This window comes from Impatiens glandulifera, chromosome 1 (assembly GCF_907164915.1).
Source record: "Impatiens glandulifera chromosome 1, dImpGla2.1, whole genome shotgun sequence".
NCBI classification, from domain to species: domain Eukaryota; kingdom Viridiplantae; phylum Streptophyta; class Magnoliopsida; order Ericales; family Balsaminaceae; genus Impatiens; species Impatiens glandulifera.
This window is the reverse complement of record NC_061862.1, coordinates 83,863,526-83,878,475: the sequence shown is the minus strand read 5'-3', so window position 1 is coordinate 83,878,475 and position 14,950 is coordinate 83,863,526. Positions and strand designations below refer to the sequence as shown.

Here is a 14,950-nt window from a genome sequence, read left to right as displayed (position 1 = left end):
TATTTTTTTTAAAAATATCTTATAAATAAATTTTAAAATATTTTTTTTACAAATTTATTTAAATATATTACAAAAAACTTTGAACATGTTTTTTTATATATATATATATATATTTAATATATAATCATATAAAATAATTAAAATAATTCATTTAAATATCTTACAAATTTAATATCAAGTGAAGTTTGCTTCACTTCTATCCGCTCTGTAAATATTTATTGAAGCAATCTTCACCTGGTAGTGCTTGTTTCACTCATTTGAGAGCTGTAAATCCCCAGGTGAAGCAAACTTCACCTGGTAGTGCTTGTTTTTTTTATTCTTTTGCAGACTTACATGAAGGCATAAATGCTTTTACATGAACATATAAATGTTTTTACATAAATGTGTTAATGGTTTTACATGAACATTTATATATATTTAATATATAATTATATAAAATAATTTAAAGATTTTTTTTAAATATCTTAAAAATAAATTTAAAAATATTTTGTTTTAAAAAATTATTTAAATATATTAAAAAAAATTTTGAACATATTGTTATATATATATTTAATATATATACATATAAAATAATTAAAATAAATTAATTTAAATATCTTACAAATGTAAATATCAAATGAAGTTTGCTTCACTCCTATCAGCGCTGTAAATATTGAGTGAAGCAAGCTTCACCTGGTAGTGTTTGTTTCACTCATTTGAGCGCTGTAAATACCCAGGTGAAGCTAGCTTCACCTGGTAGCGCTTGTTTTTTTTTATATTTTTTGCAGACTTACATGAAGGTATAAATGCTTTTACATTAACGTATAAATGTTTTTACATAAATGTGTTAGTGGTTTTACATGAACATTTACATATATTTAATATATAATTATATAAAATATAAAATAATTTAAATATTTTTTTTAAAAATATCTTATAAATAAATTTTATAATATTTTGTTTTACAAATTTATTTAAATATATTACAAAAACATTTGAACATGTTGTTTTATATATATATATATATATTTAATATATAATCATATAAAATAATTAAAGTAATTTCATTTAAATATCTTACAAATTTAATATCAAGTGAAGTTTGCTTCACTTCTATCTACGCTGTAAATATTGAGTGAAGCAATCTTCACCTGGTGTGCTTGTTTCACTCATTTGAGTGCTGTAAATTCCCAGGTGAAGCTTGTTTCACCTGGTAGTGCTTTTTTTTTTTTTTTTTTTGCAGACTTACATGAAGGTATAAATGCTCTTACATGAACATATAAATGTTTTAAACATAAATGTTTTAATGATTTTACATGAACATTTATATATATTTAATATATAATTATATAAAATATAAAATAATTTAAATAATTTTTTTAAAATATCTTAAAAATAAATTTAAAAATATTTTGTTTTACAAATTTATTTAAATATATTACAAAAAAATTTGACATGTTATTATATATATTTAATATATAATCATATAAAATAATTAAAATAAATTAATTTAAATATCTTACAAATATAAATATTAAGTGAAGTTTGCTTCACTTCTTTCAGCGCTGTAAATATTGAGTGAAACAAGTTTCACTTGGTAGTGCTTGTTTCACTCATTTGAGTGTTGTAAATACTCAGGTGAAACAAGCTTCACCTGATAGCGCTTGTTTTTTTTTGTTTTTTTTGCAGATTTACATGAAGGCATTAAATGTTTTTACATGAACGTATAAATGTTTTTACATAAATGTGTTAATGGTTTTACATGAACATTTATATATATTTAATATATATTTATATAAAATATAAAATAATTTAAATATTTTTTTTAAATATCTTAAAAATAAATTTTAAAATATTTTAATTTATTACAAAAAAAATTAAATATTTTTGTTTTATAAATTTATTTAAATATATTTACAAAATTATTTAAATATCTTTCAAAAATAATTAAAAATATGTTTTTATATGTATATATTTAATATATAATTATATAATTATATAAAATTTTAAATAATTTGTCAAAATATATTTCAATACATTATAAAAAATTTGTGCATATTAAATATTTAAATATATACATTATGAAATAATTTGTACAAATTCATTTGAACATATCACAATTATAACATATAATTATTACCATTCATAAAAATTAATTTAAATATCTTAAATCATATAATTTATAATTATTATTTTAAACTAATCTTAAAATAAAATTATATTAATTCATATTTATTATTTTATATATATTAGAAATAAAATTATATGAATTATTATTTAATCATTTAAATACATCACAAATAAATTTATAAACATAATTTATAAACCAGAGTCAATTTAAGTTTGCTTCACTCAACAGTGAATATATATCAATCAATTTTACATGGACAACCTCATGTAAAACAGTGTAGACTGTTTCTTCAATGGTCATGTAAAACGGAATGAAGCGAATGAAGCTTCACTCATTTCCATTTCTGCTGAACCCGGAATAAAATACGGGTTCCGGGTTCTCTCTCTTCCTTTCAACCCAGTTTTAATTTATTAATATAATAATAATGCTGAGTTTTGATTGGTCCGCAACAAGGGAACACCTCATTCGGTAGCAGAAGATCTGATCTGAGCACAAGCGTACCTAGTAAATTCATTGTAAATAAGTCATTAGGAGGGTGATAATTTGATTTGATGGATAGGTGGAGTGATATTAAAATTAACTTCATCTTTATAATTTTTTTTTTTCAAAATCTCTAATCTCAATCCTACCTATTTACCTAATTGAAATGACTTAACTTAAATTTAACCTGATTAATTAATATAATATTAAAATTACATCAATACAAAAAAAATCAAGTTAACGGGTTGACGGTAAGGATGGCAATTGAAAACCGCTCCGCGAAAACTGAACTGAATTGTCCTGTTTGGAACGGTTTTTCCCCGAAACCGAACGGGAATGGGGCGGGGATGGTATTTGTGTCCCCCGCCCCGATTTCACTCTGATTATGTCCCGAACACCATAAACATAATTAAATCACCAATATATTTATTTATTCAGTATATTTTATAAGAGTAGTAAGGTTATTTCTTTATAATAATATAAAATTTTAATATATTACAATATATATCATATTAAAAAAGTTGTTTATATAATTTTATTGTATAATTTTATTTATTTATTTTTTAAAAATTATTAACGGTACCCGCGGGATTCCCCAAAACCGAAAAAAACCGAACGGGGTGGGGATGGTGTTAAAAAAATCCCCGAAATTAAAACAGGACGGGATGGTAAATGCATTCTCCGCCCTGAATCGCCACATTGCCATCCCTAGTTGACGGGTATATTTTAAATTATTTTAAGTCGACCTGATTTTAACATGTTCAGGTTAAACGGGTTCGATTCGAACTCAAAAATACGTAATCCAAATATGAGTTCGGATCTTGTTTTCGTGTCGGATAACAAATTATTAGTCCTATAAGTTAGTTTTTTTACTTTACTAAGTGATAATTTCAGAAAAAAGTAATTATTATAAGTGTGATCTAAGAGAGCGTATAAGAGAGTTTAACAACAAAACATATGTACAAATTTTGTACCTAAACTAAGAATTACTAAATCATATTAATTCAAATCAATAACAAATAAGCAATAATAAAGGGACTGACGATCCTTACTAAGGATAACAATGGGGCGGTTCAAGACGAGAATGTATTTATCATTCTCACCCCGTTTTTATTTCGGGTATATTTTTACTACCATCCCCGCTTTCGGTTTCAGAAATTCCCTGTGGGGCACCATTTGTACCATATTCACAAAAATAAATATTTTTTTATATAAACAATTTTTTAATATAATATATATTATAATATATTAAAAAATATATTATTATAAAAATTAAACTTAAAACTCTTAGAAAATATAATAGAAAAATAAATATACGGGTGATTTTATATATATTTATGTATTTTTAGTATTCAGGGTGAAATTGGGGCGGTTCGGGGCGGGGGACACAAATATCATCCCCGTCCCATCCCAGTCAAGTCGGGGAAAAACCGCTCCAAACGGGACAGATCGATTTGGTTAGAGTGGGACGATTTTAAATTATCATCCTTAATCTAGAAAGAGTACCTATTGTTAAAAAAAATGAGTCACAAAAGAAATTCTCCCATTTAAAAAAAAAGCTTATTTATTATTCATTGTAACCTGCCCATAAATAAGCTGTCGAATTTTGGGAAGAACGACTTAGCCACGGGAAATCCTTCTCTATACAAGTTCTTGGACGAGCCAACAATTTTGATAAATTGTTGTTGCTCACCACCGACGAGCCAACAACATATCACGAGACAGAAGTCAAAGATTCGTGGAATGAGGCCATGAACAAAGAGCTCGAGTCTATCATAAAAAACAAGATATGTGAGCTCATCGACTTACCACCCGGTCATAAGACCATCGGGTTAAAGTGAGTTTTCAAGTTGAAAAGAGACAGCGAAGGCAACATCCTCAAGCACAAAGCAAGATTGGTAGCGAAAGGCTATGTGTAAAAGCAATGCATTGATTTTGAGAAGACCTTTGCACCGGTGGAGAAACTTGACATAATCAGGCTAATTCTTGTCACCGTGGACGGGAGATTCACCACTTGGATGTCAAATCAGCATCTCTCAATGGTGACATTGAAGAAGAAACCATGGAGAAGTACTATTGTTGGCGTATACATCGACGACTTAATCGTAACAAGATCAAACATCAAGGGTGTTGAGGAGTTCAAATAGATGATGAAAGAGTTCGAGATGAGTGATCTCGAGCTACTCTCGTACTATTTTGGTAACGAGGTGGATCAAAAGAAAGATAACATCAAGGTGAAACAGGAAGCTTATGTAGAGAAGGTGTTGAAACGATTTGCAATGAAGGATTGCAACTCGAGCAAGTATCATATGGAAGGAAATTTGCAGCTCAGAAAAGATGTGGAAGGAATCTTAGTGGATTCGAAGGAGTATAGGCGTATCATCAGGTGTCTCAAGTACTTGACGCACACTCGACCCGATATCTCTTATGTAGTTGGCATAGTGAGTCAATACATGGAGTAACCTACCACTCTACACCAATAGACAGTAAAACACGTTCTTTGTTACGTGAAGGGAACGACGAGCTATGGGATTCAGTTAAGAAGAGGACGACAAGTTGAAGAACTCGTTGGTATTACTAACAGCGACCTAGCCGGTGACACAGACGACATAAAAAATACTAGAGGGATGGTGTTTTATCTCAACGAGAACTTGATCACCTAACAATCTCAAAAGCAACGAACTGTTGTTTTATCTTCATGTGAGGCAGAGTTTATGGAAGCTACTATAGCGTCGTGTCAAGGACTTTGGCTGAGAAATTTGTTGAGTGAGGTGCTCGGATGCGAGCCGAGGCCGGTAACCCTTTATGTCGACAACAAGCCCGCAGTAGCATTAATGAAGAATCCGATAGTTCATGGATGCAACAAACACATCGACACTCGGTTCCACTTCATTCGTGAATGTGTCGAGAATTGACAGATCGTTGTATAGTTCGTAAGCACCGAAGAGAAACGTGCAAACATTCTCACCAAGGCACTAGCAATAGTCAAATTCGCGGAGATGCGAGAGTTACTTGGCGTGAAGAATCTCGAACCAAATCAAACTTACGGGGGAAATTATGAGTTTAAGCATTGATTATAAGTAATTGAGAGTTGATGGTCTTAATTGTCTTTTATGCAATTAAGGCTTATTTAATTATTAGTGGACTTGTGTCTATATGTATAAGTAATTTAGGGTTTCTAGGCTAATTACTCATTTATAAGGGTTGTTCGTAAATGTTGATATACAACACTTAAAACTCTTAAGACTTTTTCCTCCTTAACATATTATTGTCTATTTTCCAGAGTTTCATTTCTTCATAATTGTTCTCAGAAGATTCGATAGTCAGATAGCTAACATGATATGACATCATGTTATTGGATGAAAAAATGAATAAATGTGAGGAAGAGAATGAAGAGAAATTTTATTAATTTTCAACCAATCAGATTGCGCCACGTCATTCCTCACCCGAATTTCACACCCCTATCATTTCTCTTAAAATAATATGTTTTAAACAATACACCTAAGGATTTTCCTAAATCAAATAGGACAAGAATGGTTAAAGAGTAGAACGTGATGGAAATAGTAAATCCACCCCCTCATCCGATATGTCCTGGTAAAAAATGTTAAATATTAAAACAAAAAATAGTTTTTAAGAATAGTTTAGGTGTAACATTGTTTTATGTCTTATCTAGTTTATTTGAAAACTAGTATTTTGTCACCATCAATATTATAATAACCATTATTTCTAAAATAAAAATATTTTTATTTGTATAAAAAGATATGACTAGATTAGATAAAACTTTGAAAAAAAGTAATTTTTTAATAAATTTTTAAATCTTAGTTATAAAAAGCATAATACGGTTGAGTGGTGTGATTTTTTACTTTAATACGGTCACCTTTTAAAACGATCAAAATCCGGTCCGACCGGACGGTTTGACCGGAAAATTGAACCGAAAATATCTGGTTCGAAAGGCTAGATGTACATCTTCATCGACCTACAGACTTCTCAGCCCTTGGATTGCTAGTAACATTTGAAAATCCTTTTGACCTATAAGCTCTAACTTACAGTTTAAAATTTGGAAATTATATAGTTGTTGATCTCGTTGGAGCTTGAATTTTTGTATGATGAGTATCGAAGGACTATAATAAGCCCCAATTGAAATTTCATGGTGAAAATTTGGTGGTCTTCAGGATGTATGAAAATCATGGACATATCTTCATTTTCATCATTGTAGTTGTTTTTCGGGCGAACTAATTTCTGATTGCTCTTGGATATGTTAAGACCGAAACGGTTTTTAGAACAATGATAAAAATGAATTGATTAACTATTTTTTATATTAAATTATTAGTTTTATTTGTTTTGACAAAATCATAAAATCCTTCTTAATAGAAATAAACTCATTGTAAAGTCTCATTCCTATGTTTTACAAATACTTGAGAGGTTTTAATGAAGAAAACACAGAATTATATCTTTATTTGAGTCAAGTTCTATTGAGATTTCTTGTATGTGAGTATTGTGAATTCTTCCTTGTTCATTTTATTGTTAACTTAATAACACTTCTAATTCTTGCCCAACTTTACCAAATGCATGTAGGTTTGATATAACCACTCTAATTATTTAGTGTTATATCTTTTCTTGTAAGTTATACTTTAATTTGGTTTTCGGGTTCTATTTGAATTGAATTTTCAATAATAATTAATTTTAAGAATTATAATTAATGTTATTGAAAGTTTAAATAGAAAACATAAAATAAATCAAGATTGTTAGTCTTAATTATTTGAATTTCATTGTATTTTTATACTATTTATTATTTATGGTTATAAAAGTTATATTTTAAAAATAAAACATAAAATGGACTACTCTGATATAAAATTAGATACTATAAAATCATAAATATATTTTATATTTTTCATTGACTATTTTTTTCTTTCTAAAATGATTCCTTTACTTCCTTTGAAATGAAGTAAACACTAAAAAAAGACTACCAAGTTGACAAAATAAGAATAAGTATTGTTATATCAAGAAACAATCTAAAAAACCATTATAATCCCCCATGAGTTGTAGTACTTTATTATTAAAAGCTATTAAATACTAATAATTGCTGTAATTCTTTATAAAATTTATTATTTATACTGGTGCAATTGATGTTAATATAATATATAAAAAAAAAATCTCAATTTTTTTCAAACATTTATTCACTAATTTTTTAAATCAAAATATTTAAAATAATCTTACTTTTATTTTTATAAATTATAAATATAAAAAATATTATAATCAATTAATTAAAAATCTAAATTACATACTTTTTTCATTAAACCAATATTTTGTTCATTAACATCAAACAAGCTAAGTAAAAAAGCTTAATTAGTAGTCACTTTATTATTTATAAAAGTATGAGTTAACAAATTGCAAGTTACCTTTCTCTTTTAGAATAAAAAAGTTTATTATTTTATCCTATAATTTTTTATATTAATAATTAAATTTAAAAATTAATAAATTAAAAAAAAATTTGTTTCTATTCATTAAAAATAAATATAAATCCAATTGTCAAAATTTGGACACATTGCGATTTACAACATTTTTTTCAAACCTTATCATTTGTGTATCTTTATTATTAAAGTCATATAAAAAATATATTTTATCTTAACGGTTTTAAACATTAAAAAATCAATAATTAATTCGTTGAAGTTCAGTAATCTATTTATATATAATGATGTTTAATTTTTAAAGTGTCTGAATTGCCGGGTCGAGAACTGTGATTAATTTGGATATATATGTGAGAGTAAATGAATATTTGTGCCGGATTGTGAGTTGACCCACCCATAAACTTAAAACGGTTAAAAATAAAATTAAAAATGTTATAGATATGGTTCAAACTTGCAACCTAACAAAACAAGTATAACTCTTTAACCAACTAGGCTAATAACACTTTATTATTTAAATTCAACACCAAATTTCATGAACGCGGTGGTTCATCAATAGTTTTTAATGAGACATAATTTTCTTTTGTCTCTACGCTATAGATTTCACTATTATTAGTGAGCAATAATGGAAGAAATTCGTCATATTTATAGAGATAGGGGACATAATTCATATGCATATAGTAAGTCTCGTCTGGGCTACTTTAATGGTAGTCTTTACATTTTTCCTTTCACTCGTAGTATAAGTTAGAAGTGGACTTTAGAGGTCAAACTAAATGAGTTGAGGAATCAAACTATATTAATTGTTTTAGATATCGTTCTGTAATGTGAGAGTAAATGGATACTTGAGTCGGATTATGGGTTGACCCGTCCATAAACTTAAAATTGTTAAAAATAAAATTAAAAATGCTCACATTTTTATTGTAATATTTTTTTCACATTTTTTTATATTATTACCCGTACAAATGCACGGGATACATGCTAGTTAAATTGATGACATATATCTTTACTTATTTATTTATAAATTCCACGTAAATAATGAGTTAAATACGTTTAAAATTCATAAAATATAAACCTGGCTTTATATAACTTTAAAGCCACAAAAAAAAACAAAAAAAAAATTCTAATGGTTATTTAAAAGAAATTCACCTCCCAAACAAAAAATATTAACTTTTTTTTTCTATAAAAAAAAAAACCAGTTTGATTAAATTTTTAAAAAATTAATTTTGATTGTTGAATGACAATTTTTTTTTTTTCTCTTTTGAAAAATTATTAAATAATTTTGATAGATAAAAAAAAAATAGTTGAAGGATAATGAGCTGATTCTTAAACAGATAGATGAGTTTTGAGATAAAATTTTTAAAAAATCAAACAAGAACTAAGTGAAAAGTTTCAAAATATAAATTGAGTTATAATTATAATTTTTTATTAAATAAATATTTTTAAATTTTCTTTTGTCTCATTATTAAATATTTTTCATATAATAAAAATAATAATAATTGAGTTTATATTACACTTGCCATTATTATCAGGACACTAGGTAGTCGGTACATACAATTAGTAAGAGAGAGAGAGAGAAATGAGGGCTAGCAACCACCTAATCGGATTCCTAAATTTCTCCACTTTTCTACTCTCCATCCCAATCCTGGCCGGCGGCATATGGCTAAGCAATCGAGCAAACACAAGTGACTGTCTCAAGTTCCTTCAATGGCCAATCATCATCATCGGCGTCTCCATCATGGTCGTATCCCTAGCCGGATTCGCCGGCGCCTGTTATCGAAACACCTTGCTTATGTACCTCTACCTCTGGTCTATGTTCCTCATCATCGTCGCCCTACTCGGATTCATAATATTCGCCTACGCTGTTACCGATAAAGGATCGGGTCGGGCTGTATTGAACAGGTCTTATTTGGAGTACCATTTGGAAGATTATTCCGGATGGCTTTCCGATCGGGTTGTGGATCCAGGTTATTGGGTTAGTATTCGATCTTGTATTAGAGGATCCAGAATTTGTGCTCGGATGGGTCGTCAGATCTACGGTGTACCCGAATCTCCTGACCTCTTTTATCAGAGAAATCTTAACCCGATTCAGGTCACCCTTCTTTTATTTTTTTAATTCATTCATTCATTATATATAGCTTTAAATAATGCTTAAATTATTATAGAAGAATATTTTGTTATTTTAGTTTACATAAATTGGAAAAAAAATAAATAACACTGATAAATATGAGTTTTAGTTAAAATTAGAAAACTTTTGAGATTTACTCATTTGATGACTTTGTTTTTTAGGATTTATTTTGGGATTTTGTAACAAAACAAAAAATTTGTTTAGGTCATTTGGGTTTTTATTATGTTAAATTAATGTAATGTATTTTGTATTTAAAATTTAATATTTTAAAAATAAATTTAAGATATTTTAGTATTTGAATTTATGAAATGAGTTATTTGATGATTAAAATGATATAATATAATAGAGAGAAAATTTATAAATAAAATAAAAAAGCTTGTATGAAATGAGATTTAACTCATTAGCTTGAAATATTTGGTTTATTCATAAAATATCTAAAATAATCAATTATTCATATATTTTATAATTTTTTATTTATGACTTGAAATGTGATTAAAAAAAATATCTTTATCACAATCTAGATATTTTATAATTTTTTATTCATTTATTATTAAAAATATACCATTATAATTTTTATATAAAATGAAAATAAAAATATTTTTTTTGAAAAGTGATTGAGATTTTGATCTTGAAAAACTTGAAGTTTGGTAGATTGATTATTTTAAATTTAAAGACTGGAAATTTTTTTTTTTGTAATTTTTGTCTTGATACTTTTGGTTTGACCTTTAAATTTTCTAGGTTTTTCTATTTTGACATTTTCTGATGATTTTTTCAGCTTATTTGTCTGAAAATTTTCAAAAACTTTTAAATATATTTCATCACAATCTACACATTTTATATATTTTTTATTCATTTATTACTAAAAATATGCAATTACATGTTCATATAAATAAAAACAAAAATAGTTAAAAAAAATTGTTAAGTGGTTGAGATTTTGATCTTGAAAAACCTGAAGCACAAACTGTAGACTTGATTATTTCAAATTTAAAGAAAGAAAATACTTTTTTTTTTTACTTTTTTTTTTCAGCTTTATGCTTTTTGTTTGACCTTTAAATTTTTTCTCTTTTTATGTTTCATTTTCTGATGATTTTTTTTTCTGTTTATTCTGCTGAAAATTTTCAAAATAATTTAAATATATTACCATAATTTAGTCCATTTTCTTTATTAGGTTAATTCATTAATTAAAATATCATTTATTTAAAAATCAATAATAAATTATTTAACATTATATAATAATACCCTTTTAAATAATTAAGATGATAATATTATATAACAATTTTATTTCTGAAATAAACTATGCATGTACAGCTGATATATATTTCAAGCAAATAAAATATGAATGTACAGCTGGTTTAGCTAAAAAGAAGGATCAAACATGCATGTACAGCTGATATATATTTCACAATTAGTCCACTTTCTTTTATATACCTCCCCTCTTTTAGTATCTGTTTGAATTTAATAATTTTTATTATAAAAACAATATCCCAGTAATACAAATCTTTCAATTTTGTATAAGTATTTGAATTTCTCATTTCAGAACAGGGTTTGTCTAATTAATTAAGGGATTGATATTGATTAATATTATAAATACAGTCTGGATGTTGTAAACCTCCAACGGATTGCGGTTTTACATATGTGAACGAGACGGTGTGGAGCCCTGGAGGCGGGCTAGTGGGAACCGACGGAGATTGCAACATTTGGAGCAACGAGCAGAGGCAGTTGTGTTACAACTGTAACTCCTGCAAAGCCGGGATCTTGGCCAGCTTAAAAACAAGCTGGAGAAAGGCATCTATAATTAACATCGTGGCTCTCATCATCCTTGTTATCCTCTATGTGTTTGCTTGTGCTGCTTTTCGCCATAACCGTCGAATGGACAACGATGAGCCATCGGGGGAAACTCGCATGGAGAAGGCTCGTCCAAGTAGGATCCATTTCTGATCTTTTCTTGGTTTGGTTTTGTTTGGTTTGCCCCATTTCTTAGTTTCTGTAAATTAAACAAGATGCACATTTTCTTTTTTTGTTTAAGGTTTTTTGTTATGGATTGGAGTTTCATTATTTTTGTATGTTTTGTTTTTTGGGTTTACCAATAGAAGATCAGCCTAGCCTAGGTTTGTCTTTTCTTGGGGTATATAATTAAGTATTTATTTCATAAGATGTTAAAGCAATACAAGTTCAAAGTATATTGAGCATTTAATATTCTGCAATTTTATACTATGTGTTTATTTACTAATAGTGTATAAAACAAACAAGGTAACAGTGAGGGCCACTTTATCTTTAAGCTTAATTTGTGTTGAATAAAATATTTTTTTAGAAAAAGAAGTGAATGGTATTTTTTTAAAAGACACTTAGGAAAGCTAGACTCTCAAAATCGTGCTCTTTTCTGTTCTTGTTCGCACTCAATTCCTGGTAAAAAATCTTCATCTTTGTCTATAAGGTTTATAATAGATGAAAAGAGAATTACAAAAGAGATTAAGAGAAATAGAATATTAAACAAGATTTGATGTATACATATAGAGATAAAATAGAAAATAAAATGTATTTTAGTATTTTGAGTAATAAATTGAGTGATATGACGGAAAAGAAAAATGATATGTAACGGTAAACTTTGATCAAGATGACCTAAAGATTCAAATTAGAGATAAGGTGACCCGGGTGCCTTTGACGTTGACAAATTGGGTTTGAGGGACAATGCCACTTATTCTTCACTCCTATTGAGTGAAATTTCAAATTCAATGGAGAAAATTTAGGGTTTAGTTCTAAATATAAAGTGAATACCCTAGTTCAAATAAATAAACGAATATTTTAGTATAACAATGTCAACCCATGTGTTAGTGGAGTGAATTTTCGTTCAAGCATGTGCTTGTTTCTTTGCTTTCAATCTGTTGATGAGGAAAGAGTCTAGGAAGGTGTAAGTAACAACATTCTACAAGTTGTCATTCAAATGTATGTTAGATGCCTTGATTTTCTAAAAATCTGAACTAATTCTATATATATATATATATATATATATCATGGGTTGTTTTTAGATTGATAGAATCAATTGAAATTGTCAAAAACAGAAATGAATAAATTTGAATTTCTATTCATTATTTGAAATTGTGTATTTGTTCTTTATTAATTAGTTGTTTTTAGAATTTGTAAATTGATTCTAATTGATTTTTAAGTTATGTAGAATGATTATACCTTAATTTATAATTTGAGATTTTGAATTGCTTGATAATTTTTGGTGTTTGGATTTGAATTGATGTTGGATAAGTCGTCTAGAATGGCCATGGATTATATTTAGATCATTTTTTTTACGATAAAATGAAAACTAATTGAGTTTGAGAAACTTATAAAATCTTAGTTAGAGTGGAATTTTGTGTAAGCTTGTTTAAAATTTTGAGAAAAAATAAAACTAGTCCAATTCATTATTAGACTAATTTATTTAAATTTAGTTCAATCTATTTTAAAAGGCCTATGCCTCAAATAAAACATATGATTGAGCCTTATACTTTAGGCTCAACTCATAGTCATGTAGTTCACTTATGTAGTTCACTTTGGCTCTTTTATCTAAACTCAAATTATAGGTTGTCTAGACTCCGATCTCAATTTTATCTATTTCATTTCTGTATCCTCTATTTTACGTGATTTTAAATTAATAAAAATAAAAAATGTAACATCAAAATTGACAAAATATTTTGAGTAAACACAGTTTAAACAATATTTGAATGTAACAAAATACCAAATCAAAGAATAATCTCTTCACCCACATTTTCATACCTTTTTTTTCTCTTCACCCACCTTTCCATACTTATCGATTCCATAGATATTGCATTTAGAGATTGCCCCATTTGAGTGAATTTGGCACTTACACTTTCTGAAACTATCGACAAAATTCACTTCCAAACCATTTTCTCTACAATTTTGGCTCTTATTAGCACTAGTATACCGACGATTCATGTGGGTAGCAGTGTTTGTAGATGTTTCTCAGTAATCCAAAGTATTTCGTCTTTAGATAATTGAAACCACAACAACAATGACATGATAACCTTCCATGGTGGAAGACCATCGATGACCATCCCCAGGAACAAAATATTCTACAAAGTGAATAACAAACACTCGTTTCTTATACTTCTTGACGAACAAACAAACAAAAAAACTATCAAGAGTTGTTTTCGCAAATGATTCATAAAGCATATATGCATGTACCCGTAAGTAAACTTCTTAGCATAACAAGCTAGCTTCAACAAACTACATTCCCAGGTTTTATGTTCAGACAAGCAAGTTCGATAATATCTATCGTCTACTCCATATAGTTTGTCTGTTTGTCGTTTCTATGATATTAGTCCCCTAAAAGGAAAGATGGCAAAATCACGATGGTTGTATTACACAACTAAGACAGGAAATCCCTGAAGAACTGAGATGGTTCTTTTCTGTTCTTCATAGCCCTGCAGATACTATCATTCATTCATACATTCCACAAGTAAAAAGAAGTAGATTGACAGTTGATTGTTATCATACCTTGGGTTTTGAAAACACGGCCTTTCAAGTTTGAAGTCTGACATCTCAGGATTCCCAAGTTTTCCGTAAGCTGCAGAGCTGCTATCCCCTTTAAACAACCAACTATCCCATCTCATATCAGATGTCTCATCAATGTCGACATCAAAAGATTCAGAAGTGGCTTCTGGTACAACAAAATTAAGATTGAATCAAGCAACTCAATTCAGAGTTCACACAGATGTCAATACAAGAAACAAAAAACAGAGACTACCATTCCAGGATTCTGCTGTTCCAAGATCTTCTGTATCAGAGTAACTGAAGATTTCTTCATCGGAAAAGAGATTCTTA

The 14,950-nt window shown here is 27.9% G+C and overlaps 1 protein-coding gene across 1 annotated transcript; it reads left to right on the top strand.

Annotated features, from left to right (window-relative positions):
- The first annotated feature begins 9,520 nt into the window (after window positions 1–9,520).
- On the top strand, window positions 9,521–12,177 carry LOC124921935 (tetraspanin-3-like). The gene is made up of 2 exons (XM_047462642.1): window positions 9,521–10,084; window positions 11,714–12,177. Exons 1-2 carry the CDS (start codon window positions 9,572–9,574, stop codon window positions 12,056–12,058), a joined length of 858 nt encoding a protein of 285 aa, XP_047318598.1. The 5' UTR covers window positions 9,521–9,571; the 3' UTR covers window positions 12,059–12,177.
- The last annotated feature ends 2,773 nt before the right edge of the window (window positions 12,178–14,950 follow it).